The sequence below is a fragment of the Acinonyx jubatus genome, chromosome B2 (genome assembly GCF_027475565.1).
Source record: "Acinonyx jubatus isolate Ajub_Pintada_27869175 chromosome B2, VMU_Ajub_asm_v1.0, whole genome shotgun sequence".
Lineage (NCBI taxonomy): Eukaryota > Metazoa > Chordata > Mammalia > Carnivora > Felidae > Acinonyx > Acinonyx jubatus.
Window position 1 is genome coordinate 117,689,957 of NC_069385.1, and position 25,369 is coordinate 117,715,325.

The window sequence follows — 25,369 nt, forward strand, 5'->3', positions numbered from 1 at the left end:
TGCAGGTGCCACCCGCTCCTTAGCCTGCAGTGGGTGGGGAGGGGACTTCACACCAGGAGTGGGAAAAGCCCTGGACAGAGACCGGGGGGCTTCGGTTTCCTCTGGAAACTGAGAAGGTGTAAGGGGGCCTCACCGCAGATGAAGCACGTGGTCTTAAGAATCTCCTCCTTCTTCTGCTTCTCGCTGCGCAGGTCAGCAAAGGTGTCAATGATCACCCCAAAGATGAGGTTCAGCACGATGATGATGACAATGAAGAAGAACAGGAGGTCGTAGACCACACGGGCTGGGAAGAGGGACTCCTGCAGGGGGGGAAGCAGGGAGGCTGGGCCCCATCGCCCAGGCAAGCCAGACTCAGGCAGGGGTCAGGGCTGTGACAGAGGAGGCTTGGCCCTCAGCAGAGGGGGACTAAGGCCCCCGGCTCCCGGGGCCCTGAGGGAGGCAGAGCAGACCCAGCCTCACTGTGGGCAGTGAGAAGTACAATCACAAGCCCTGAGTGTGGCTTAGGAGACAGCGGACTCAGAAAGGATACCAGCGAGGCCGGCACCCTGTGATAAGAGTTTGGCATGGGGCACTGAGCTGCAGGTCGAGGCCTGTCTCTGCCCCAACCTTGGGCTGGGGACAGAGCCAGCTCTGAACGCCTCTGCCCCACCCTCAGGACGCCTGGCCTCACACATTCTAGAAACACTGTCTGACCTTGGAAGCGGCTTTCCCATGTGGCCGAGGACAGACCGAGTACTGGTAATGCCTGGCTGCCTGAGTCAAATCCTGAGGCGTCCTCACGGAGCAGACTCAGCTTCCCCACCCTGCCCTCCCCTGCTGTGGGCCGGGGCTCTGCCTCGCAGATGAAGCCAGCGCAGCCGGGGATCCGCCCGGTGTCTGACTCACGCCTTCCCCAGCCTGGGCAAAGCTCGGCTGCCAAGGTCTTTCCTGAGAGCAACTACAGGGAGCCGGTGGGGAGGCGTGAGCAGACGGGGGTGGGGAAGCTCAACAACCATGTAACCGCGCACTGGACCCGGTGGCCAAGCAGGGAGAGGGGATGCGAAGTGGGGGCTTGCAACATCGGAGAGGGAGGGGGGCCGAGCTGCTCCCCCAGGCCGTGACCATGACCCGAGAGCAGGACCTCGCAGTGGCTGACGTGGCCAGGGCTCAGGCCACGTGGATTTAGGAGCGCGGCAGGGGATGCTCACGTCTTTGGAGGGCTTGCGGAGAATGTCGCCCACGCCACCACCATTGCGCAGCCCGTGGTTCATGACAGTGACGATGCACATGAGCAGCGTGTCGCAGGCCCGCTCCGTGCTCTCCAGCTCTTCGTTCCCTACAAGCGGAGTATGTGTTCACACCCAGGCCAAGCCACCCGCCTCTGCACCCCTGCCCCAGGCGCCCAAGACACACTGCCCTCACCTTCCAGGACCTCAGGCACTGAGACCCCTGAGACACAGTCCAGCTTGTCCCCACTGCACGTGCCCACAAATGTGGCAGCTCCATGTGGCATCCCCAGGGGGCTGGCTAGAGAGGACGTGGGTGAGGTCACCAGGAAGTCCAATGGCCATCATTCCCTTCGCTGTGCCCCCCGCCCCACATCCTCCATGAAGCCTTCCCTGATCCTGCGAGCTCCCCCCTGTCAGGCTACACGTGAAGGGTCCTCATGCCCCTGCTATGCACAAAGGACAGGAAGGGGGGGGGGGGGTCCACACCCCTGAGCCTGGCACACAGGCAGCCCCTGCAAACACTGAGTTTCAGATGGATGCCAGGTCTGCAAGCAGGTGGCTCCTCAGGGAGCAGAAGACCAAGGCTCTCCCACCCCCTCGGTGTGTCCCGGGGCAAAGGGAGGCAGATTGCTGTGAACTAGACACCCCCGCCCCAGGACCCAAGAGGAGGAACTGAGGCAGGGCGCCTGGTCCTGACACAGGTCATCTGTGCAGCCCCTCTCAGCCCCCACACCCTCCCAGGAGAGGAGCCGCCAGACCTCCAGAGTGATTGCCGGGCAGCCGGTCAACCTCAAGGATGAAGTCATCCTTGAGGAAGAGGAAGCCAACGATGGAGAAGAGGTAGACCAGGATGAGGGCCAGCAGGGCGGTCAGCAGGATGGAACGGCCATTTCGAGTCACACTCTTGATGACGTTGAACAGCGTCTCCTCCCGGTAGATGAGGTCAAAGAGCTGCAGGGCAGGGACAGGGCCTTGAGGGGCTGCAGACGCCGCTGGATCCAAGGGCTGCCCGGCTCCCAGTGGTTTCCCACAGGCTCCTCCAGGAGGGTCTGTGCTTGGGCAGGTGGAACCAGCCTAGTGGGCCTGGCGGGGAAGGCTGCTCAGAGGCACCTGGAGTTCTAAGGCCAAGGGAAGGGAGTGGCCCGGGAGAAGGTGTGAGGGCCGAATGGGCAGGCAAACACCACACCCGGGGGAAGAATTTTTTGTGTGATTTGTGTGCGTTGGCTCACTCCAGCCTCACAATCACTCTAGGAGGTGGGTGCTGTTAATCATCCTCGTTTTATAGATAAAGAAGTGAAGGCACGGGGCAGTTAAGAAACTTGCCCCAAATCACAGAGCTTGTAGGGGCCACGCTGGGATGCAAACCCAGGTAGTCTGGTTCGAGTCCAAGCTTAAAACCACTACCAGACAGGGGAGATGAGCCAGATGGGGGCCGGGAGTGGCCATCAGGGCCCTGAAGGCTGGGCTGGGGCCAGGTAGAGGAGGACTCTGCAAATCCAGCCCTCCCAGCCCAGCAGCAAGAGGACCGGACAGAGAGACTGGCACTGGGGAACCACTAGCAACTTGAGGGAAGCCCCGACCACCCCCACCCCCCCCCCACCCCTGCCAGCCCCAGCCCCCAGAGGGCTCACCAGGATGCTGTAGAAGAGCTCGTGGACAAAGAGGCCCAGGACACTCGTCAGGATGTAGCCCACATGGTAGAGGAACTCCATGTCCATGACCATGGCCTTATAGCCCCGGATGAAGGTTCCGCGGTTGCCCACAAAGCTCACCACAAATACAATCTTGTTGGTCAGCTGGGGGCAGTAGAAGGCATGGGGATCAGTGCCCCACGGCCCACCCTGAATCTCCACTCCCTGCCGCCCTGCCCCGCCCAGTGACCAGCTCGGAGGCCAGCCCTTGCCCGGAGTGGATCTGAGCTGGTCCTGCTCAACCTGGCAGGCTCAGCATTAATGAAAATGCCTCCAGAAATGTACCTGGACTCTTGGATAGAACAGGGGAGGAGCCCCGTGGGCCCCTGGTTCCAGGAAGAAAGTGAGATACAGATAGAGTCAGACCAAGCAGACCAACCTTGGCCTCTACGGTGACTTGGTAAGTTCGGAAAAGGGGTCTCCCCCCACCTTGCTCTGGGTACTTTATTTCCAGCTGTCAGGAACTGTCATAATATACAAATCTTTAATGTCTACAGTACACACAGTGCCTCTGGGCAGTGCCCGACTAACACCGTCTACACAGCAGCCCTGAAGCTGGTGCCCCAAAGTGACTTCTGGCTGGCTATCTCTGAGTGCCGGTTGCCCCCAGGCCGTCCCGGGAGACAGTGGAGGCACAGAACGGCCCTAACCATGGAGCTTTAACAAGCTTGATCCCGACACAGGCACAAGGGGGTTAGGGCAGAGCAGTGGCTGCCGGGAGGCAGCAGGCCAGCCCGAGGTCCAATGGCGCCATGAGCCCCAAGGGTGGTCTAGGGTGAGGGCTCCCTCTGGCACTCACGTTGAGGGCGCCCAGGATGTTGAGTGTGGGCCCAATGCCCAGGTAGTAGATGGAGCGCAGGATGAGCGCCACAATGAGGGGGCGGATGCTGTAGCGCTTGGTGAACAGGGCCGCGATGGAGAAACAGATGAGGATCCAGAACAGCAGTGAGATGAGTGGGGAGCCCAGCACGCCTGGGGGCCAGGGTGCAGGGTGAGCACTGGTCTCTGAAGCCCACCACAGCCCCAACAGACCCCCGAGAAGCCACCTCCTCCCGGAAACCTTCCCTATTAAGTTCTTGGTCACCTGGTATTAGGGCCTCTCCTGCACCACCACACCTGCATGTCTAGGCTTAAGGCAGGAGAGGCCCTATCCAGCTGCTGCTATCATAGCTGAGCTCTGGCTCATGCGCGTGTGCCCGTGTGTATGAGAGAGACGTGTACTGTCTCGAGGTCAAGGACCCTGTCATCGCACTGGACCCCATCTGTCTCTCCCCCCATGATGGGGTGCAAAGCCCAGAAAGTAGTGCAGGGGTGCCTTTCCCCCACTCTGCATCTGGTCCCCTCAGAGCCTGGCTGGCCACAAGGCTCTGCCCAAACCCAGGGAGGAGGCACGGTGGTCTCCAGGGCCACAGTCTGCCAGCCTTGTGTCCCCACCTGTGGACGCGCCCTCCATGTAGGGGTAGAAGAAGGCAATGATGATGTTGATAAAAACTGCCAGGTTGAAGGAAATACTGCCCCACAGGGTCATTCGGCGGGAGAACCAGTAGATCAGTGGCATGCCTGGGGGAGATGTGGGTGGGTCTCTGGTTAACATTGTCCCCTCATCCCACATGGCCTCCCCCTCTGGGGCCCCCAGCACCTGCTCAAGCTCCAGGCCCCGCTTCAGGGGGAAAACGTGACTGGAGCCCTCCTGGGGTGGGGTGGGGTGAGGCAGCCCCCCCTGGCTGGTAAAGGGGTCACCAGGGGGCCTTGCCCTCCCGCCCCGTGGGGGTCCTCACTGCGGAGCTTGCGCTGCCACTCCATTTCGTTGTGCAGGAAGGAGGACTGGTCGAAGAAGTCGCTCACTTTGCTGCCCTGCTCATCCTGCTCTGTGGTGGTGAAGAGCCGGTGCTTGGTCTCCTCCGTCAGGAACTGGCAGATGCCAGGCACCGGGAACACAATCTGCTCCATGCTGCGGTCCTGTCGCACGATCTGGGTGCACACAGGCATGTGGTCACACCTAGGCCTCAGCCCTCAAGGGCCAAGTTCACAGGCCCTCACTCACAGCGCCCCTACTGCCCTCGGGCCCCACCTCTATCTGGGATGTGTGGTTCTCGTAGTAGGCCAGGGGGTCCTCCTCCTCCTCTTGTGCGGGCGCGGAGGACTTGAGCATCTGGGACAGCTGCTTGTTGTTGAGGCTGAGCTGGAGGTAGAGGGGCCGCCGAGGTCAGGCCCCACAACTTTCCACCGCTAGACCTCACACCAGAGCCCTACCTGCTCCAGGTGCCCCCCCTGTCAGACGAGACCCAGCCTACTCCAACTAGGATGCAGCCCAAAAGAAAGAGGGGATAAGGGGGGAGAAGCCTGTCGAAACAATTCTATAGGCCCCTCAGCACCCACGGCTCCAGCTCCAGGCTTCCAGACCAGTCCCACAACCCGGCTCCCACCTCTACCCGTAGGTTTCACCCCGGACCGCCCACCCTCCCGGCTCCTCCCACCCTGAGCCCCGCCTCCCCATTCCAGCCCTTTACTCAGGTTCAGGCCACACCCCCGAGTCGTGCTCCGCCCAGAGTTCCTGGACCTGCCCCCGGGCTCATCCCGTATTCCAACCGGCCCTCCGATCTCGCAGTGCCCTCATCCCCTCCCTCAGTTCCTAGCCTCGCCCCCAGATACCAGCCCATCCAATCTCTCGCCAAGCCACGCCCCTAGACCTAAGCCCCGCCCCACACCCAGCCTTGTCCCCCGCGCCCCCACCATAGAAGAGATGCCCTCGGCCTCCTCCTCTTGGATGCGCTTCACGGGCTTGAGCAGGTGCTGCAGCTGCTTGTTGTGCCTGGAGAGCTGAGTGAGAGGGCGGCGCAGTCACGGGGCGTGGTCGCTGGGGTGGGGGGGAGGGCAGGACCGCCGGGGGCGGAGCCAGGGGTGAGGCTGGTACCTGCAGCGCCAGGATGTAGATGTTGTGGCCCACTTCCCGTGGGCTCACCTCCGAGTTTTCCCGCTCCTCCTCCTGCAGGTAGGCTTTCTTGATGACGTCCACCTGGCAGGGCAGGGCCTGTTTGCCGCCTTCCTGGCGCGTAGGGAATGCCCCGATCCCGGTTCCCCTACACCCCAGCCAGGCACGTCTTCCCACCTGACCCCTGGCCCCAGCCTCACCAGCTCCTGGGGCCGCAGGCTGATGAGGATTCGCTCAGCGTTTTCACTGTCGTGCCGGCTCTCCATCAGAGCCAGGAGCAGCTTGGAGGCATTGTCCTGCGGAGAGGTGGGGAGAGGGGGACAGGCCACAGTCTGAGAGCCCCTACGATGTCCCCCAACAACCTCTTCCACCGTCTACTCCATAATAGCCTCTCCTGGCCTGCAAGATGCACCGTAACCTTCCCATCCCCGCTGGCCCCCAGGACTTGCTGAGAAGTGTCCTGCAAATCCAGCCCACCCACTAGCTGTCTTCACCGCCACCCCATGGCAAGCAGATGCAATCCCCAGAAAGCGGACACGTACGTGGGAGACCCTCAGATAAACCCAGAACACGTCTGCTCCTAGAGTGTACGTCCAACACTCTTGCTCACACATTCATTTACGTATGCATATTGACACGTACATATTAAACATGCCAACACACCCCAGAACGCACACTCAACACAGGTCGCGTCACGTGCATTTGTGCACACGCATCCCATGCACACTCACGTGGAGTGCCACGGGCCCCACCTTAAGCTGCAGCACCAGATCCATACGGTATTTGCACAAGGGACTGATGTCATTAAGAATCAGGGCCGTGATGATGTCTATGCCGTTGGACTCATGAGTCACGATGCAGGTCTGGCAGGAGGCAGTGGGAGACACGGGGCCCAGGCCCCTCAGAACTGTGGCGCTCGGAGGCTCACTGTCTCCCCTGCCCAGCCTGCTCCACCCACCCACACCTCCACACTCCCGCTCGGCTGCTCCTGGTTCTCATGGCGACTTACCTGGTTCTCGTGGCAGGGGCCCTGACAGTACTCAGTGAGGGTCTCCAGGGTCTGGATGACAAGGCCCACGTTGTCCTCATTGATGTAAAGCCCCAGCAGCCCCAGGCCACCGGTGGTGCTGCCGCACATGATGTCCAGGAACTGCAGTGTCTCACACACCAGGTTGTAGTTGGTCTTGTTGTTCTGGGAGCGCAGGAAGTTCTGCAGAGCACAGAAGGGTGGACATGGCACCGCTCCCGCAGGGAGGCAGAGGCCTGCACGGACCACGACGGTGAGCGCCGCAGGGCGTGACCGACGGGGAGGGCGGGGGCCCACGTGCTGGCTGGGGGAGGGGCGGGGCAGGCGCTCACTTGCAGGTCTCGGTTGTGGTTCTCACACAGCAGCTGCAGAAAGCGCAGGATGGGCTGCATGATGAGCACGGACGTGCCCATCTCGTTGCTCTGCACGCGCTCACCCACCTCGTGCCCCCGGCGCAGGCTGGGGCCCAGGGAATAGCGGGATGGGGAGCCTGGCATCGAGAAGGAGGCCACGCGACCTGCAGGGCGAAGCCCGGTAAGGCTGGGGCTGCTGGAAGTAACCGGACCCTGCGTTCCCACCCCCAGGCCCCTGCCTGCAGATCTCGCCCCGTGACCCCCCTCACCCTGTGACCCCCCTCACCCTGAAGCCTCTGACCCTGGCCCAGCACCCAGTACAGCACCCTGTACTGCTGTGACCTCTGACCTTTGGTGGTGGGGTCTGCCGACTCCCGGTCCTCGCGCGGCTGGCTGCCCAGGTCATTCATGTTAACGGCCACCGTGGACTTGGTCTCCTGCTGGGCCCGCTTCATGCGGTCATGCAGCACCTTGAAGAAGCGCTCTGACTTCTTGTCACTTGTCATCAGGTTGTAGAAGGATTTCTGGGGCAGAAGGTGAGATGAGGGACAGCGTCAGCACGGGCCTGGCTCTGAGCAGCCCTTGCTGGGTCCCTGGAGGGCTCTATCCTGTGCTGCAGGGAAAAGCACCTGCAGGACCACAGACAAGCCCCTAACGTACCCCAGGACTAAGGCTGGGGCAGGGTCAGTCAGGACTGTGGAGGCAGAGGGGAAGGGTCCGTATCTGCTGTCCATGTGATGCTGGAGGCCCACCCCGGGCTCCTCACCCCCATCTGCATCTGCCCTTGGCCCTCTGTCTGCTCCCCACACAGCAGCAGAGACGCCCCTCAGAAGTCTAAGTCTCGGATTTCCTCTGCCTGAAACCCTGCAGCGGCCCCATCTCACTCACAGGAAAAGCCACGCCTCACAGCTCGCATGAGGCCACACGATGGCCTGCCACTTCTCTGACCCCAGGGCCCACCACTCTCCACTCCTCTGCCCTCTCCAGCCACATCAGCCACTTCCTCCTCATGGCCTTTGCACCTGCTGCCTGCTCTCCCAGGACAGCGCTCGCCTGTCCACATGCTCACCTCTGGGTCCAATGTTCCCCTTTCCAGGACACGACCCTGATCCCTGTCCCAGCACTCCCTAGGCCCCTCGCCTCCATCATCACTGTCCAGCATGCTCTCCATGTTATGTGGGGATTACGGTTATTGGCTGTTGTCCTCATTAGGATACAGGACCAAGAGAACACGGATTTTGTCTTTTTTGTTCACTACTGAATCCTCAGTGCCTAGAACACTGACAGGCCATGGAAGGCACTCGGTGCGGACTTACTGAAACAATGCATGAATGAATGAATGGGGATAAAGCAATCAGAGGGGGCTTTTCAGAGGAGGCAGTCCTTTAGTTGGGCACCAAAGGCTGAGGAGGATGTGGAAGAGGAGGGAAGCAAGCCTGAGCAGAGGCCAAGAGGCAGGAATTATGGATGTGATGTGGGCAGCATGGTGGGGAGACAGGCTCAGGCCTGGCTTGAACAGGGTGGTCTGCGTGGATAGAAAAGAGGCCACATGACAGGGGGGCAGTTATGGGAAGTGGGACTGCCTACGGGTAGCCAGACTCGTGCCGGCCACCAGCACCTAGCCCTGCGGCCCCAGCTACGGGGCACACTGTACCTCCTCGTAGAAGGCACCACCCAGGACCCCCACCCAGTCCACACCTGGATCTCCGTGTTGCCACCATCCAGCAGGCGGATGGCCAGGCCAATGCTCTCCTGGAAAATCTTCTCATTCTTGGTGCTGGTGATCAGGTCGCATACCAGCTTGGTGGCCCCCTCCTTGTCCAGCCGGCACTGGGTGGCCGCAATTGCTGACCAGTCTTGGTCCAGGCCTGAAGTTGGGGAACCCACGTGAGGGGAGCCGGTGGGGCAGGGGAGCGGAAGGGGGGCCCAGGGCCTAGGCAAAGGGTCACCCAGAGGCACAGCCAGGGGGCAGGTGGTACTGACCAGGGCTCATGGGGTCCGGAAGGTCCCCCCTCGAGCTGGACTTCCGATTCTGGAGGTAGTTTTGTAGCAGCATCTTGCGCAGCTGATTGCCCTGGAGGACAGGGAGCGAGAGCCCACAGTGGCACTTTTCACCATTTAACCCCTGGCCGGACAGTCCTGGCCCCGAGCCCCTGGCACTTGCGGCCGGGCCTGCACGGTGTCCAGCCCGCCTGGCCACTCACCCGGTCCCCGTACTTGGCCTTCTTGAGCAGCATTTGCTGCAGGGTCCGCAGCACCTTGACACACAGCTTCTCCTCCGACTCCATGAGGTCCTTGGTGTGCTGGATCAGCCTGGCCAGTGAGGAAGGAGGGCACACATGGGGCAGCCTCTGATGCCTCCCTCCAGGCACTTCCCCTGCCCTGTGCCGGGCGGGAACACACCCGGCCCTCTGATCCCGCAGGCTGTCCAGTCCCCGCAGGGCCCTTCCCTGTCCCAGGCTGCCTCGCACCTGCCACCCCCCCCACCGGCCGGGCTGGCATCGCACTCACTTGGACAGGAAGCCCCCACTCTCACAGCGCTGGTAGGCCTCACTGCCCTCCAGGAAGAGCAGCTCGGGCCAGTGCAGGACGTCCACCAGCACGGACAGTTCGGCCTGTACCAGGGGCCTCAGCCGCTCCTCCAGGGCCGTGATGATGTCCTGGAGCGGACACGGCACAGTCACTACCGGGCAGGTGCAGGCCATCCAGGGCCAAGAGATGAGTGAGGCTTGACCGCCATTCCCCACATCCCAACACCAAAGGGCCCCACGGATTTCTCTGAGCCTGTCTGAGGGGCCCTGGACCCACGGAACCACCCTGAACAATGCAGGATGTCTGTCTGCCCAGAGCTCCTGGCTGGGAGCCACAAGCCCTGCCCTTTCACCCAGCCCCTCGTCTATCTGTATGACCCAGGCAAACCCCTCACCCTCACCCTCTCTGAGCCTCGGTCTCCCGCCACGTGGGGATAGCAAGCCACCACACCCCCCAGAAGTGTGTGTGTCAATAATGTGTTGCACAAACAGGAAGGGGCTATAAGGACTGAGAGTTGTCCTGACCCCCTCCGTGAGCACCAACCCCACTAGCAGGTGCCTGGGTTCTCCTGGCTTCCCCTGGAAGGATGCCCCTCAGTCCCTGGCCCCTGGCCTGCCCTTAGCAGAGGACTCCTTCCTGGGGAGCGGGGGCAACACAGGAAGGGATGCTTCCCCGGAACATGCCCTTCCAAAGCAGCTCTCGTGGCAGATGCCAGGCAGCCCCACACCCACCTGCAGCTTCTCGATGATGTTCTTGTAGTCCCACTGGTTGGCGGTGGGCGTGACACGGGGGAAGGCCCGCGTGGTCGCCTTGTAGTTGGAGGCGTTGCGCTGGGCTGCAGCTGCACAGCTGGTGCCGCTGCTGAGCAGCGAGCTGATGTGTGCATCCAGGTCCATGGGCAGTGAGATGGCCCGGCCTTTGGCTGGGGGGAGAGAGGAGGGGTGCTGGAGGGCGGGGGGCGGGGGGGCAGGTGGAGGCCTCAGCCAGCCAGAGGGGCCAGGCTCAGGGCTGCTCGACCAGGGCACAGGGTGAACTAACCAAGGTTCTGGGGTACACGCCGGCCCCCTCTTGGGCTGAGGTGCCCTCTTCCCCCTTTTTGGGTAAAAAGAGGGAGTTTCTGCCTCTTTGACTCTACCCTGGCTCCACTCTGACCCCTCCCCTTCCCCAATGCTCCCTAACAATCTTACAGGCTGCCCTTCTGCCTGGAACCATTTGCAAGCACAGGCAACTTCGGTTGGGGAATGTCCCCCAGCATTCTCCTCTGGGGAACCGGCTCAAAGCAGAGAACAGCTTCTCTCAATTGCTAAGATGCTAGTCGGACACCAAGAAGGACCTACTGAGAACTACCTGGAAGCAGACGACAAGTGAGCTTAGGAATAACGTGTTTATTTTGAGGGCAGGCGTCCCTGTGGCGAAGGGAGGGGAGGGGTGGTTGGAGCTAGCCAGTGCCCCTGGCGCACTCACCCACCATGGCGAGGGTCCGGATACAGGCCTCCACGGAGCCCTTGTGCTGCTGCTGCAGCCACGGACACTCGAGCAGCCGTGTGGTGGACTGCAGCAGCTGCACCACGATTGTCTGGTGTGTCTGCAAGAGGCAATACGCCTACTGCTACAGCCCGACCCACCCTCCAACCTGGAAAGCCCCAGGCCCAGTGACCAGGGCCCACTGAGAATGGGCACGATAGAGGAAGAAGGCCTCCAACAGATACCATGTGTCTTTGTGCCAATCGGAAAAAGGTACTCCCTTTCCTCTCGGCAGTGCACAACCTGCCCGACTGTACATGGCAGCCCTGTGAGAACTCCCCAAAGTCCAGACCTGGGACTTCTAGTCCTATTGCTGGCCTTTTCCTTCCTCTAAAAAAAGTTTTTAATAAATTAATATTGTGGAAAGTTGATGTGTTTACATGGTTCAAAACCCAAAGCATGCTATGAAAAGGCACACTTCGAGAAGTGTCAGCCAACCATGACCCCATCAGCTCCATTCTCCCACACTCTGCCCTGGGGCTCATGAGAGGTGGGGAAAATTGATACAATTACCCATAGTCCCAAAGAGGCCCCAGGGCGCAAACATATGTGTGTCAAAACAAACCCACCCATGCTGAGACCAGGACCTGCTCCACCCTCAGTCCATCTATAGGTAGCCCCTTTCTTGGTCACTTGTGTGTCCATCCAGTGTTTCTTTAGGATTTAGGTATTGTCATAGGCTCCCTCCTAAAGGGAACCTGCCTCTCCTTCCTTCAAGAGGCTCTGGGCTATGACATCTGAGAATCTGGGAATCGATTAAGGGGCCATGACTCTTCCAGTGATTTAAGACAAACTCCTGTTCGCTAGCCTAGAACTTTTTTGCTGATACAGGTAAGTAAGACTTCAAAAGGCTGTCTATTTCAGTCCTAGGGGCACCTGATCAATTAAGCCAAACACCAAAGATCTCTGTACATCGGACCCTCTGGATTACTGCTCTGACTCTGCTGTCCACTGAGGTAGGCATGACCATCTTGTCTTTGGGGAGTAAGTGCTGCCAGCTGCCCCCCGCCACCCTGGGATCCGTCATACCTAGTGAATTTACGAATTCCTGTTCTAGGGTACTGCTCCCACTGCAATTCCTGACCCGCAGAAATTACAGAAGAATAAATGTTTGTTGTTTTAAACTGCAGAGGTCTAGGGGGATTTGTTACACAGCATATGCAATTAACACACTTGTATATGTCCTTCTGCTATGTCTTTATGTACCACGAGCAAACGGGAATATATACCCTCTTTTCCCTCTTCGCTACACAAAAGCTGTGCGGGCAAGAGCGGCTCACCTGCAGGGAGGTGCTGTTCTCCGAGAACGGAGAGCTAAAGAAGGCGTTGATGGTGTCCAGCACGACAGTCAGCACATACTTCTCCAGGGTGGGGTCAGCCAGGCGCTTCTCACGCTTACTGCAGACCTGGGGTGGGAGAGAGAGATGCCTGGGGGGCCCCACCGCTCCTGCCCCCCGCCCCGAAGGCTGCCAGGGCTCCCACCCACGCCCCTGCCCAGCACAGCGCACCCACAAGCCCACGCCCCACCCCCCGGGGACAGACCCGAGCCATGTCCAGGGTGAAGTTCTCAAAGAGTGTCCAGATGTGGTTGCTGGTGTAGATCTCCTTCATCTCCACCTCTGTGTCCACGTAGCAGTGATTCACGAAGTTCACATAGGCCATTTTCACCTGCACAGCCCAGAGCAAGGTCAGGGGCGCTAGCAAGACCGCCGGCCCAGGCTCTCCCTCTCTGCACTCGGATTCTCCCCTGACCTCTCCGTTGCTCCTCTCCCCACACCCCTCCTACCAGCCCCCATGTCTGCCACTCCCCCACTTCCCTCACCAACCTCTTCCTGCCCTGCCATGGCAAGACTGAAAGGCTGCCTCGGCCTGGCTCTACCCTTCCCCCACCCCGGCCGTCCCCACCCACCCCAGCCACCTCTCCCAGTCCCCAGAGGACCTCGGTGATGCAGTCCTCGTGTGTCACCACAGACACCACGTCTTCCAGGGGCAGCAGGGAGGTGCACTTGATCTCAGTGTAGACGTTCTTGCCCTCCGCACAGGCAGCCAGCAGGTCCACCAGGGAGATGTGATACATGAGGGGGCTGTGGTCCTCCACACCATCCCGGGCAGCCTTCATCATGTCCAGCAGGTGGGCCAGTGAGGCCTTGTCATTGTAGAACACGACCACGTCATCACCTGCATTGGTCAGCTGAAGGCAGGAGGGGTGCCCCATCAGACCCCCTGAGTCCAGCAGGCCCTAGGTTTACCCGAGAGAGATGGGGACTCTGACCTCAGCCCTCACCTGACATTCAGGCAAACCCCACCCCCCTGCCTGGCCCTCGAGGCCGTAGGCTAATGTTTCGGGCCCACTGCCATCAGGGCCAAACCCTGGACCCAGAAAGTGCCCCCCTCCTCCCCTAAGGAAAGAAGTCCCACTCAGGCATGTTTCAGAGGTGCCTCCTCCAGGAAGCCCTTGCGAATCCCACCCCTGCCTGGCTCACCCCCCCTACCCCCACCAGTGCTCCCACAGTGTGTAATTTAAAGGCTCACAGAGCACATGCTGCATCCTCTCGTGTCAGCAATTATGTTATTCACAGTAATATAATAACAGCAACTCATAATTCGCATCGCACAGCACTTCCAGCACAGGGCGTCTCATTTATTAGGTCCCTCATCTCACTTCACCGGGCTCCTTTCTCCCCTGCCCCCACACCATGCGGTAAGAGGCTCCAGGGCAGAGTCCACGTCTGTTCCAGATGTAGACTCAGCCCTCGGCCCTTCACACCTTCAGGTAACGGGCCTACTGTGTACCCACGATGTGCCCGATGCTGGGGCCCGTGTACGAAGGATGTGGTCCCCCGCCCTGAGCTCACACCCCAGTGCCTTCCCCCACGTGCACAGAACAGGTGCTTCATGATTTTTAAGTACATGATAATAGAAGGATAAACAAAGGAATGCGTGTTTGAGCTCTTTCAGGCCTGTTGTCTGAGTTCTACTAGACCGGCCTCTTTGACCTTAGTTTTCCCTCCTCCTTCCAGCACCCTCAGCGTTCCTCTCGTGACCCCACTGCCTGACTCCTCCAACTCCGGGTCCTGCCTCCTGAGCGCTCCCTCTCTGTGGCCACCACCCATGAGTTCCCATGTGCCCTGCGGCCTCATCCTCACCTCCGTCATGATCATGTCCTGGCACTTCTTGACGTACTTGCCCTCGGCCTTGATGACGGTGTGCAGGAAGTCCAGATACTGAACGTGCCGCCCGTGCGTGGCCAGCAGGTGCACGAAGTGCTGCAACACGGGCTCGCTGATTTCAGAGCACAGCTGGTAGTTGTTCAGGAAGATGTGCTGCATGGTCTCTGCCTCCAGGAGCTAGCGGGGAGGCATCCGTCAGAAAGGGGGATCTGGGCCCCGCTCCACCCAGCCGCCTCCACCTGGCGTCCTTACCCCTGGTGTGAGGAAGAGGTGCAGGTGCTTATGCAGCAGGGCCTGGTTGCCGGGGTTCCCCGCGCAGAACTTCTGCAGGAACTGGTGCGTGTACCGCAGGATCTCCATCATCTTGGCATCACCCTGGGCACGGAGAGGGGAGGAACGAGGTGAGGCCGGGCCTGGTCCCTGAGCTCAACAGGTGTGGGGGCAGATTGGGGCTCGGGATTGGGACCACAAGGAGGCCAGGTTCAAGGTGAAAGCTGGGCCTCCAGGTCAGGACAAGGAAATGTGTGAGGGGCTGAGGGTCAGCGGCTGAGGCGAGGCTGGAGCGGGGAAGCAAGGCTGAGGGGTCAGGGTCAGGTGAACGCTGGGATGGTGTCAGGCTCAAGTTAGTGTGAGGCTTGAGACATATCAAGATCAAGGTCGGTCAAGGGGAGGTGTGGGCGTCAAAGGTTGAAATGAGGCTCAATTTGGAGTCAGGGACCAGGTCGGGGTAGGAGGGCAGAGCGAGGCCAGGGTGTGGAATCCAAGTCAGGGGTCAGTATGAGGGGTCAGGGGTCAGGGGTCAGCCTGCTGACATCATGGGTCAAGGGGAGACCAGGGTCACATGGACCAAGGGGAGGCTGGCCAAAGGTTACAGTGAAGCTGAGATTATCAGGATGAAGCCAGAGAGGGAAACAGAAGCTGGGGTCGGGATCAAGAGTCAGGGTTAGGTTGGCATCAGGGGTTAGGGTGCGGTTTGGGTTAGACTGGAGTTCAGGGTGAAGATGCCCGGGGGATGAGAGGTCACCTTGTCATAGGGGATCTGCAGCAGGTCCAGCATGACCTTGTGGGCGTCCATGTTCTTGAGCAGCCTCTGCTGCTTCTTCCTCATCTGCTCCCCAACACCGCACATCTTGTTCAGCCGCTCCAGGATCTGGGGAGGGCGGGGGGTGAGCCCAGAGCCCCTCCCCTCCTCCTCAAGCTCCCCCTCCACCCAGGGCTCCGCTCAGGCTGGTCGGAGTCCCCAGCCAACCCCAGCCAAGTCCCAGCTCACGCTGGGGACAGGAAGGGGGAAGGAGGCCGCGGTCACGGAGTCAGATCACTGCAACGAGGCAGGGAAGCACTAAAAACCCAATCCCACCCATAAAAGTAAATAGAACAATATGACTGTGAAATGGAATTTCATTAAATTCCTTCAGCTTTAAAATAACGCCATCTGGACTTCGGCAGGGCTGTTTTTAATGCACAGGAAAAGCCAGAGGATGTCAATTTTGAGGACCGGTGGCCGGCAGAGTGGGGAGGCGGGAGAGGCCAGGCCCCAGAGCCTCCAGGGGGTCCTCGGGGCCCCCAGCCACTCACGCCCTTGACGATCTGGTAGTTCTCACTGCTCTTCTCCCCAGGTGGGTGCAGAAAGCCCTCCTCGTCTGTGGGCCGCTGTGGACACAGGGAATGGGGGTCAGCCAGGCCCCACCCTCACCAGCTCTGTCTCCCCAGCTCCCCATGACCTCGCTCACCTCCTTCTTGTCTTTGGTAGCACCTGCCTCCACCTCCTCGCCTTTGCTGCTGCCCTTCTTGTCGACCCACAGCTCCGACTTCTCGACCATGGTCCGCAGCCGGTCCAGCTCCGACTTGATCACCTTGTAGTTCTCCACATCCTGAGCTGAGATCAGCAGCTGCACCTGAAGGTTGAAGGCAGGCTTGCCTGGTGAGACGGGTGCCCCCAGGTCCACTGCCTCGCAAAGAACCCCGGTGCCTGATGCCCCGGCCTCTGGTCCTGGCATCTCCATTCTGCCTCTGCTCCCACTCAATGTGTATGGCCCTGCCATAGTCCACCACCTCCAGGAAGCCTTCCCTGATGGCCGAAGGCCTCCCTGCACTCCTTGGCATGAGCTGCCCCATCACCTGGCTTCAGCGACTCATTGACTTGTGCTGCAAAGGCCTGTCACTTGGTCACTCAGACCCCAAATGCAGGACAAAGCATCCTGGCATCACTGAATGCTGCCTGAAAGAGGGATCTGAACCTCGGCTCCCACTTCGCTCTCTCTGGTCAGTGGGTAAGGAGGGAAAGCTTCCTGGGCCTCAATGTCCCTCTAAAAAAACAGGAGAGTAGTAACCACGTTGCCAGGGCTGCCCCGAGAATTCCATTAACATGAGGCCAAGGCTCAGTGTCTGGCACACCCTCGCTAAATGCCAGTCCCGTTTCCCAGGGAACTGTCAAGACCACACGACATGGCGAGGACACAACCAGTCACCTTAGTGAGGGCTGACTGCACGCCGGGCGTGATTTGAAGCACTTAGCAAACGTGCACGTGGTGTAGTTTGTTAAACTATGAAGTGCCATCCACATCATAAAAAGTGACAGGCCTTGAGTCAGGCTGAGAGGGAATAAAGATGGCCCAAGACTTGGCCTTCACCTTTAAGGAGCTCAGCAAGGCCAAGAACCCCAGAGAAGCATCTTGAACTTCCCCTGAGCTGTGACCATCTACGTCACGGTCAACCCCCCGGTGCCCAGCACAGGCCAGCGCCCGGCCAGCGCACCTGCCTGCTCGGTGCCGGGGCCAGGTGGTCCTCTGGCCACCCCCCCGGGGAAGCCCCTTTGGGCCTCCTTCCCCCTCCCCAAGGGCAAGGGGGCTCAGATAGGAGCAGCACCTGCTTGAAGGTGTGCATGGCCTCCTGGCGCTGGCTGAAATGCTTGAAGAGCAACTGAAGGGCCCCCGAGACCAGCGGCGCGTAGTCGTGCATGCTGAGGTGGATAAGCACCCGTAGGAACATGCGGCCACCCTCGTCGTCCACCTCCAGCATGCTGCTTGTCTTCCTACAGCACAGGCGAGGGGAACGGGCGGCCCGTGAGCTCCCTGCCGGCCGAAGGGAAAAGCGTGCTCCCCGCCCCCCCTCGGCAGAGGCAGCGCCCAGTGCAATACTTGCTGAAAGCAGTGATGGTTTCTCACCAGTGTGTAAACAGCCACCACCCTGAGCTCCCTGAGTGATCCCCGGGTTCCCTTTGATTAAGCAGCCGAAGCGGTGACTCTTCACACGGGACCCACAGACACCCCCCAGGGACTCGCAGAGATCGGCCGGGGCCGTGGACAGAGGGCGGGCAAAATCCACGGCTTTGGTTTTACCAACCTCTAACTAAAAATGCAGCATTTCCTTCAGTGAGAAAAAAATCAGCACTACCTGTGATTCGGTCACCACTACATATCACAGATGTTTTCACATCACCTTATGGGTGTTACAGAAATCGCGAAATGCCAGGTACGTTCATTGCCACTTGGAAATCGTGGTACTAATTATAGCCCTGGCCCAGTTTTTTATCTAATGTGTTAATAAAAAGGCCCATATCTAACTGGCGTGTCTAATTTGTTTTCTTCAATATTTTGATAGCTGTATCTCAAAGCACTTGCTTTCCTTTGTAATTCACGTGCTTTATTTTATAAATTTAAAAATGCCATGCTGAGCAGGGGTCCAAAGCCTTCGCTAGATCCCAAGAGTGTGGCGTGGAAATGGTTAGGAGCCCCCAACCCCCAGGAGGAGCCCTCCCCCTCCAGCCCTCTGTACAGCGGGCTATCCCCCCACCTCCCCCTGCTCCCCTCCAGCTACCTGGTCCAAATCCCAATGCACAAACAGGAGCACAACAGCCCTGGGTGAGGGCAGGGGAATGACCAAGATGACACTAAGGTCCAAGCGGCCCCTATATCACTGGGGCCGGGGAGGCCTGACAGGGCAAAAGCACAAAGCCAAGGAGACCCCCGGCTTAGAGCCCGGCAAGGGGCTGCGGGGAGTATGACCCAGGAGGAGGGGCCAGCCCCAGCCCTGGGAAACCCAGCCTTGGAGACCCCAAGACGGGGGTTCTCACACCGTTGTCAGCATCACCCACCCAACCCCACACACAACCCCCCACATCAACTCTGGCCTCACCCTACTCCAAACATGGCCTCCGCCTGCTCCCCGATGCGATCCAGGTTCATGTTGGCAGCTGTGGGGAGCAAGAGTAGGCAGATGGGGGCAGGTGGCCGGTCCATGCCCAGGAAAGATGAGGATCACAGGGGGAGGGAGCAGGCAGATCCCCAAACCATCTCGTTCCCTGCACTTGTTGGGTAGCAGCCCCACCTGCAAGCTCCTTCTCAGAGCAGCCCCACCGCCCTGTAGGGGTGAGCAGGGTTCTGAGCTGGGCATCCGGAGACCTGGGTCCTGGTCTGGTTCAGCCTCTGACTGGCTGTGACCTGAGGCAAGTCCCCGCCCCTCTATATGGGCCTCAGTTTCTCCATTTGGGAAATAGGATGATCTCTGCCTTTGCCTCTTACCGTGGCAAATAAATGAGATACTAGGGAGGAAAGGCCTTTGCAGGTTGGGAAACAGAGGCAGGGCTGGGGATCCAGCCCCAAGGTCTCCCTCAGCCTCCACCCCACTGATGTGTACCCCTGGGCAAGTCACATAGCCTCAGCCTGAAGGCGGGGGAAGGCAGGGGTGGGGAAGGCAGCGGTGGGGGCTCACTGGTGGAGTCGAAGGCCGGGGCTGTGCCGTCGGCCCCGCTGTCCTGCATGGGAAACACCTCCACAAACTCCTTCTTGAAGACGGACAGCAGGTAGGAGATGCGGTAATCCAGGCGGACATTGAGGATGAACTGGAGAAGTGGGGAGGAACGGGGTGGTGATTGGACTGAGGTCGGAGGGCCAATTGTGCCCCGGGGGTGGGGGGAAGGTGGTACCCTGAATGAGCTCTAGCACTTGGGTATCTCAGCATAGACGTTCCAGATGCTCCAGCATTATCAAAACCTAAAAAATCAAGACTCCTCTCCCCAGGGAGGTCCAGGGTGCCCTCTCCTCCACTCTTGACCCAGTGATGAGGGATGACACCTCCTCTCCAAATTAGGCAGAGACACCCCCTGCCCCGTCCCAGCCCACTCAGCTCCTCCTTCCCAGGCAAGATACTGACAGGAAAGAGAAGGAAGCTCCCCAGGCCCAGAGGCCGACTCTCATCCTCCAATCTTGCTCTGCCTGGGGCTGGGGGGGGCAGGCGGGTGGAGAATTGAAGACTGAGGGGGAGCAGGAGAGGCCACTGTGGGGTGAGGGGTGAAGACACAAGGTTTGAGGACACCCTTGACTGGCCTCTATCCTTATGGGGCACAGAGAGCTTCTGGCCATACCCCAGAACACAGATCTGGAAGCCCTTAGCCCCTAGATGAATCAGAATCCCCCTCCTCTGACTCCCCTCCTCTGACTCCCCTGACCAGGCCTTGCCCAGACTGGGTCCCCAGGGAGGTCACTGTATTACCCTTCCTGTCCTCTGCTGACAGTAAGGCAAAAGCAAGCAACCACTCCTTGGGATCCTACCAGCCCCTTCTCCAAGTGTTACTAGGGGGTCTCAGACAAGACTCAGAGCAGGAAAGACTATATCTGCCTCACCAGGAAACGGCTCTTAAGACTCTAGCTCTGCTTCAGAATCTCTGTGTGATGGCAGGAAAGTTCCCTCCCCCCTTTTCCTTTCCTCATCTGTACAATGGAGGGACGGAGCTAGGTCTTGGTGCACCCCAGAATCACCCGGGGGGCTTGTCACAGCACAGGCCGTGGGCCTGCCTCAGAGGCTTCTGATCCGTAGGTCTGGGGCGGGGCCTGAGAACATGCATTTCTGAGTTCCCTGGTGAGGCTGAGGTTGCTGGTCCAAGGACCACACTTTGAGAACCACTGGGCTACACAGCCGATCACTATGGAGCCCTCCAGTACTGGATCTTATAATCTGAGTGGGAGTTCACCCCACCAACCTTCCTGTCCCAGTCTCCCCTCTCCTCCCCTATTCCCAACACCTCCCACCACTGTTCTGGCCCAGCCACCTGCAAGATTTCCAGGATCTTCAGCTTGGTCTCCATCACCACAATGTCTTCATTGTCCTCAAACTTGCTTCGGTCCAGTGGCTCAGTGGCACCAGAGCCAGCAGGCAGGCTGGGGGCGCCAAAGACAGACTGCTTTCGGCTTAGCACCATGGTGGACATCATGTGGCCCACACCCTGGATGGACCGCCGCACATTCTTGCCTGCGGAGTGGGAAGCACATGGGGATCACAGGGGGCGCACAGCAGGACCCCTCAGTCTGACTCTGTCTCTGTCAGCTGCAGGGCTAACCCAGAAAGCCTTCCTGGGGGAGGTGAGCTTTAAGCCAAATCTGGGCAAAGAAGGGATGGCCAGGGCAAAGGCGGCCATCTGACAATAGATGGCAAGGCTGTTCTCCCCCACCTTCCCCATCTGATGGGGGCCCCTCAGGCAGGGCCTATGTGTCTCCCCTCCTCCCTCATCATCTCCCCTCAAGACCAAGATGCCTTGGAAGGCAACGCCCCCAGGCCCCGGGGTCTCCACAGAGCCTGGACAGGAGCCCCTCTGGTCCAGCAGAGGCCAGGAGGCAGGCTGCACAGGGTGTTGATCAGAGGACTTCTGGCACTAGGAGGAGATGGAGAATGCCAGGGGTGGGGGTCTGGCCACAAAGCCTCACCGCCTGAGTCATCGTAGGCCTGTAGCATGGCCGGGGGCCCCTGCACGCAGTCGATGATGCCCAACAGAGTGCGAGTGAGCCGCAGCAGCTCACTGAAGCTGTAGAAGCCGAAGTAGATGAGATTGTGCGCCAGGCTGACCACCTGCGGGAGGAGGAGGCGGGGCCGAGGTGAGTGGGGCGGGGCCTCGTGAAGGGCGGGGCCAGGGCGGGAAAGTAGGGCTGAGCAGGTGTAATGAGGGTGTGACTAAGTTCTTGGGTAAAGGCAGGATCTCGGGGAGCCTGGACACAGCCACCCTTGTGCCCTAGTGGGCTGATAAGGAAGTGAGGCCTACAAGGAAGAATACTGTGCCAGGGGGGTGGGGGGCGGTGGGGATAGAGCGGAAATGCAGGAAGGTGGGGGGGGTAGCTCCCACAGGCACCTATGAGCCAGGTGGGGCTGAAGGGGTGTGTGGATGAGGGGGAGCCAGCCCTCTCCCAGGTAGCAGGGGAGAGGAAAGCCTCCCACTTGGGGAATCCCACTGGTCCATGCAGTCTCCCTGAACTGGCTGGGGCACTGAGGAAAGGTGGGGGTCATGGAGCCCCCAACGCACCCCAGAGGGCAACTGAGGCCTAGTGAGGAACCCCCCGCCAGAGCCCCCCGCCAAGCACCAGCCCCCCCACCCCCCTGCCCAGCCAACCTCAAAAGTGAGCTTGTTCTTCTCCTCATTGGCAAAGGGCACGGCCTCGCTGACCACATTGTTGAGGTAGTCCTCCACGAAGTCCATAGTGCTGGCAAACTTGTTCTTCTTGTCGTCTCGAGAGGCGTTTAGGTTGGAATCATAGCTGGGGGGCGGAGGCAGTGAGGCATGAGGGTCCGAGAGATCCTCCCACCCCAGCCTCGCTCGCCTGGCCCACCCTCCCCTACCCATCTCACTCCTTGATGGTGATGGCTGTGGGGATCTCAGTCCAGAGGCGGGCGAACTTGACAGGCGTGACCAGCTCCTGGGGGTCCCTGTCCACGTGCACGTGCAGCATCAGGTGGCAGAAGGAGGCGCGTAGGTCAAAGGGCAGCATTTCGTCTGCCATACACAGGAAGATCAGGTCAACACCCAGCTGCTGGGAGATCTCGTCGATGGCCAGGTACTGGCGGTCCAGGCACATGCGGGCAAAGAGCTTCAGCTGGTACCTGCAGGGAGGGCAGGGCGGAGGGTGAGGACACGGCAGGCGGGGGCCAGCTAGCAGTTGGAGGGCTACTAGCAGTTGGACCTGAGCAGGTTGAGAATTTGGGAAACTGGCAACGGGACGTAGGTCAAACCAGGCATCTGCCCGCATAATAGGAAGGACACAATTCTGAGTGAGCGCGGTGAAAGGGAAAACAGCCTGGAGTTTTGCGTATTTGCAGCTCTCCCCGCTCCTTGCTGCGGAGGAAAGGAGGAAAGCACTTCCTGGCTCAGCCAGCCCAGGTCTTCACAGGGAAGAGGGCTGGCTGAGTGACGGGCTGGGAGAGGAAGGGGAGGGAAGTGCGGTAGGGGGACCAGCCTGGGCAGAGCGGGGGGTGCAGGGTGTGAGCCCGGGATGTGAGAGCTACAGAAATGGCGGCTGCAGGCGACACTGCTCTGCCCCAGGGTGGCGGCACGCCCTCGGCTTCCTGCTCAGAGCCCCGCGTTACCTGCCGTGGGCCCTGGCGACAGATGGCCCACCACTAAGGATGTGTGAGCTTGGGCAAGTTCTTTAACTCTCAGTGCTGTCGCTCCTACTTCGAGGGTGACAACAGTCACAGGGTTACGGTGGGGCATCAGTGAGTGGCCAGGTCACTTTGAACAGTGCCTGGTACATGGCCCGCATTTGATACGTGTTACCCAGTATCTCATTTTCTAAATCAATAAGTTTGGAGACAGGTTTGGGTTTCTTTCAGGCCCAGTCACTGTGCTGAGCTCTTTAGCTACACAGTTGCCCTCACTCTGCCTCCCTGAGGAAGGCTGCAAGGCTGCTGGGGCTCATCCCCAAGCAGGGACTGGCTGAAGGCCTTCCGAGAAGGCCCAAGGGCACGGGTGGCATGGCACGAAGCAGGGGAAGGAGCTGGCCCTGGACGCACCTGTAGTAGCTGAGCACATTCTCGTCGTGGGCATTGCCGGCCCGTGCCTCCTGGGCCAGCTGCCTCACGCTCTTCTCGTGGTGCTCGTTATTCTTGTCGGTCCAAGTGAGCCACACCTCCTCCTCTGAGTACTCGATGCTCAGGTACTCGTGGGACTGGGCCATCTCCTTCACCGGCCGCAGCCTGCAAACCAGGGCCACCCATCACAGGGAGCAGGGGGCTGGGGCCGGAGTGCGTGCCCACAGCCCTCCCCGAGCATGCCCAGCCACACGGACCCCTCCTGGAGCTTGGCTGAGTGCCAGCTCAGACAACTTCCTCAGGCCACGCCCTTCTCAAGGACAAAGGATCCGGCTCATTCCCCTAGGCCTCCCTCCTCACGTAGCGCCAGCACAGGGCTGGGCACCCAGCAGGCAAGGGCACATGTCTGCAGACCGCGAGGGTGTCAGTTCTAGCCGACGGGGCCCAGGCTCCAAGGCGGCTGAGGAACAGGGCAAGGCGGAGCCCTGGATGTGGGCAGGAGGCAGCGCAATGGCTCACTCGGTCTGGATGAGAATGTCACTGTTCTTGGGGTCCAGCACACATTTGCAGATGAGCTCTTGGGTGACAGGGATGGCGATGTGGTTGGACACACACAGGTCAGAGAGGTAGTCCAGGAACCTGGGGTGGTGACAGCAAGGAGGGCCAGGGGGCTCAGAGGCTGGTCCCTGGTGGGGATAAAGCCCAACGTCCTCCTTCCCCAGCGGACGGCACCGGCTCCCTAAAACCGGTTTACTGCTTCTGCTCCTACCCCAAAGCTTGGGGTATGGGCACGATGGACTCCCAGCTGCCCAAGGAGAGACAGTCATGGGCATCACCCTGATCACCCTGGGCAGCGGGGGGAGGGTAGCTGGGGGTCCAAGGGGTCAGGGTAAAGGAGGCACAAGGACAGGAGTGATATTCAAAATATTTAACAACTGGTTCAATACGGGCACCGACTTTGTCACCAGGGAAGGGTCTTGGGCCTTCTGCTATATCAGGCATTGACCCTCTTCTTGTTAGATTGGGCCAAATTTGGGAGGGGTCCCAGAGAGGGGCGGCAGAGGCCAGGGTCTCAGAGAGGTGGCAATTTACCAATGGAGGCAATAGTTTTTCACTATTTGTAATGAGCAGCTGCAGCGGACTCTGTGCCCCCGGAGGACTGGCAAGGAGAAGGGCATAGGTGCAGTGAGGGGTGGGGGGTGGGGGGTGGGCGGGCTCACCTGGGCTCCCTGTTCTTCCGTACGAGGCTGACGAAGGTCTCCACCTCGGTCTTGGTGATGTGCTTCTCCAGGAGCTTGCGGTTGTTGTGCAGGAGGGCAGTGATGGTGTCTTCTGCCAGGATGTCATAGCCGATCTGGGACTGCATCATCCCGAACTGCTTGGCGATGTGCTCCTGGGGAACAGACGGGCTGAGTCGTGGGGAGCCCGGCTCTGCTCCAGCACCCCGCCCTAGCCGTGGAGACAGGGGTCCCTCCCACAGGCGGGGGACCCCGACCCTAGCAAGGTGGCAGTCTAGGAGAGGAAACTGGCACCGGGCAGAAGAGTAGGTTTACGTAATCTAGTTCTTCAGCTCCCAGCCTGTCTCCCTACCAGAGTGAAGCCTCCGCAGGGGAGGAAGTTATCGGGCAGGACCGGCTACATAATTTGTGGGGCCCTGTGCAAAAACGAAATAGCAGGACCCTTCTTCAAAATTTGAGAATTTCAAGATGGCAACCGCAGAGCATTAAAGCCAGCTCGAGGTCCTTCTCTGCACACCCATGAAGCTGGCCGGGTTGCCTGGTTCCCTACGGTATCCCCGGGGCCTAAAACGGTGCCTGTCATGCAGTGAGCGTGCCTCAGAAAATATTTGCTGAACAAACAAAAGCAGGAGTGAGCAAGAGAGCAAGCCAGTGAGCAGGTGCATGGGGAGACCCCCGGGGCCAGGAAGGCTCAGGCCAGGGCGAGCAGCGCACCTGGTTCTTACGGTAATCCTCCTGGGAATGCCGCAGCACCCGGTAGCAGAGGCGGAACATGTGCTGGTAGGGGGCATTCTTCTGGTCTGACAGCTCCTCCAGCCGCACCAGGGGGCCCTCACCCCCCTTGTCACGGAAAGGGGCCTTCAGAATGCCAAAGATCTGGAAGGGCAGAGAGAATGAGAAGGGA

The 25,369-nt window shown here is 60.0% G+C and overlaps 1 protein-coding gene across 3 annotated transcripts in view; it reads right to left on the reverse strand.

Annotated features, from left to right (window-relative positions):
• The window catches only part of ITPR3 (inositol 1,4,5-trisphosphate receptor type 3), a 66,736-nt gene that overhangs the window by 3,403 nt on the left and 37,964 nt on the right, over positions 1–25,369 (reverse strand). For 2 of the 3 annotated variants that reach the window (XM_027057972.2, XM_027057971.2), the window contains exons 15-55: positions 25,180–25,341; positions 24,448–24,620; positions 23,747–23,866; positions 23,210–23,392; positions 22,049–22,300; positions 21,813–21,957; positions 21,136–21,277; positions 20,484–20,683; positions 19,148–19,277; positions 18,572–18,629; positions 17,303–17,468; positions 16,168–16,332; positions 16,013–16,087; positions 15,462–15,587; positions 14,690–14,812; positions 14,414–14,614; positions 13,207–13,458; positions 12,810–12,935; positions 12,548–12,673; positions 11,208–11,328; positions 10,475–10,665; positions 9,723–9,871; positions 9,416–9,524; positions 9,195–9,285; positions 8,910–9,079; positions 7,561–7,735; positions 7,191–7,375; positions 6,841–7,041; positions 6,584–6,694; positions 6,032–6,127; positions 5,814–5,915; positions 5,633–5,719; positions 4,971–5,081; positions 4,678–4,870; positions 4,334–4,459; positions 3,699–3,871; positions 2,840–3,004; positions 1,967–2,159; positions 1,402–1,506; positions 1,188–1,315; positions 134–299 (exon numbers count right to left, since the gene is read on the reverse strand). In XM_027057972.2, the coding sequence (XP_026913773.1) occupies positions 134–299; positions 1,188–1,315; positions 1,402–1,506; positions 1,967–2,159; positions 2,840–3,004; positions 3,699–3,871; positions 4,334–4,459; positions 4,678–4,870; positions 4,971–5,081; positions 5,633–5,719; positions 5,814–5,915; positions 6,032–6,127; positions 6,584–6,694; positions 6,841–7,041; positions 7,191–7,375; positions 7,561–7,735; positions 8,910–9,079; positions 9,195–9,285; positions 9,416–9,524; positions 9,723–9,871; positions 10,475–10,665; positions 11,208–11,328; positions 12,548–12,673; positions 12,810–12,935; positions 13,207–13,458; positions 14,414–14,614; positions 14,690–14,812; positions 15,462–15,587; positions 16,013–16,087; positions 16,168–16,332; positions 17,303–17,468; positions 18,572–18,629; positions 19,148–19,277; positions 20,484–20,683; positions 21,136–21,277; positions 21,813–21,957; positions 22,049–22,300; positions 23,210–23,392; positions 23,747–23,866; positions 24,448–24,620; positions 25,180–25,341 (6,073 nt within the window). The other variant, XM_027057973.2, reaches the window with a different exon arrangement.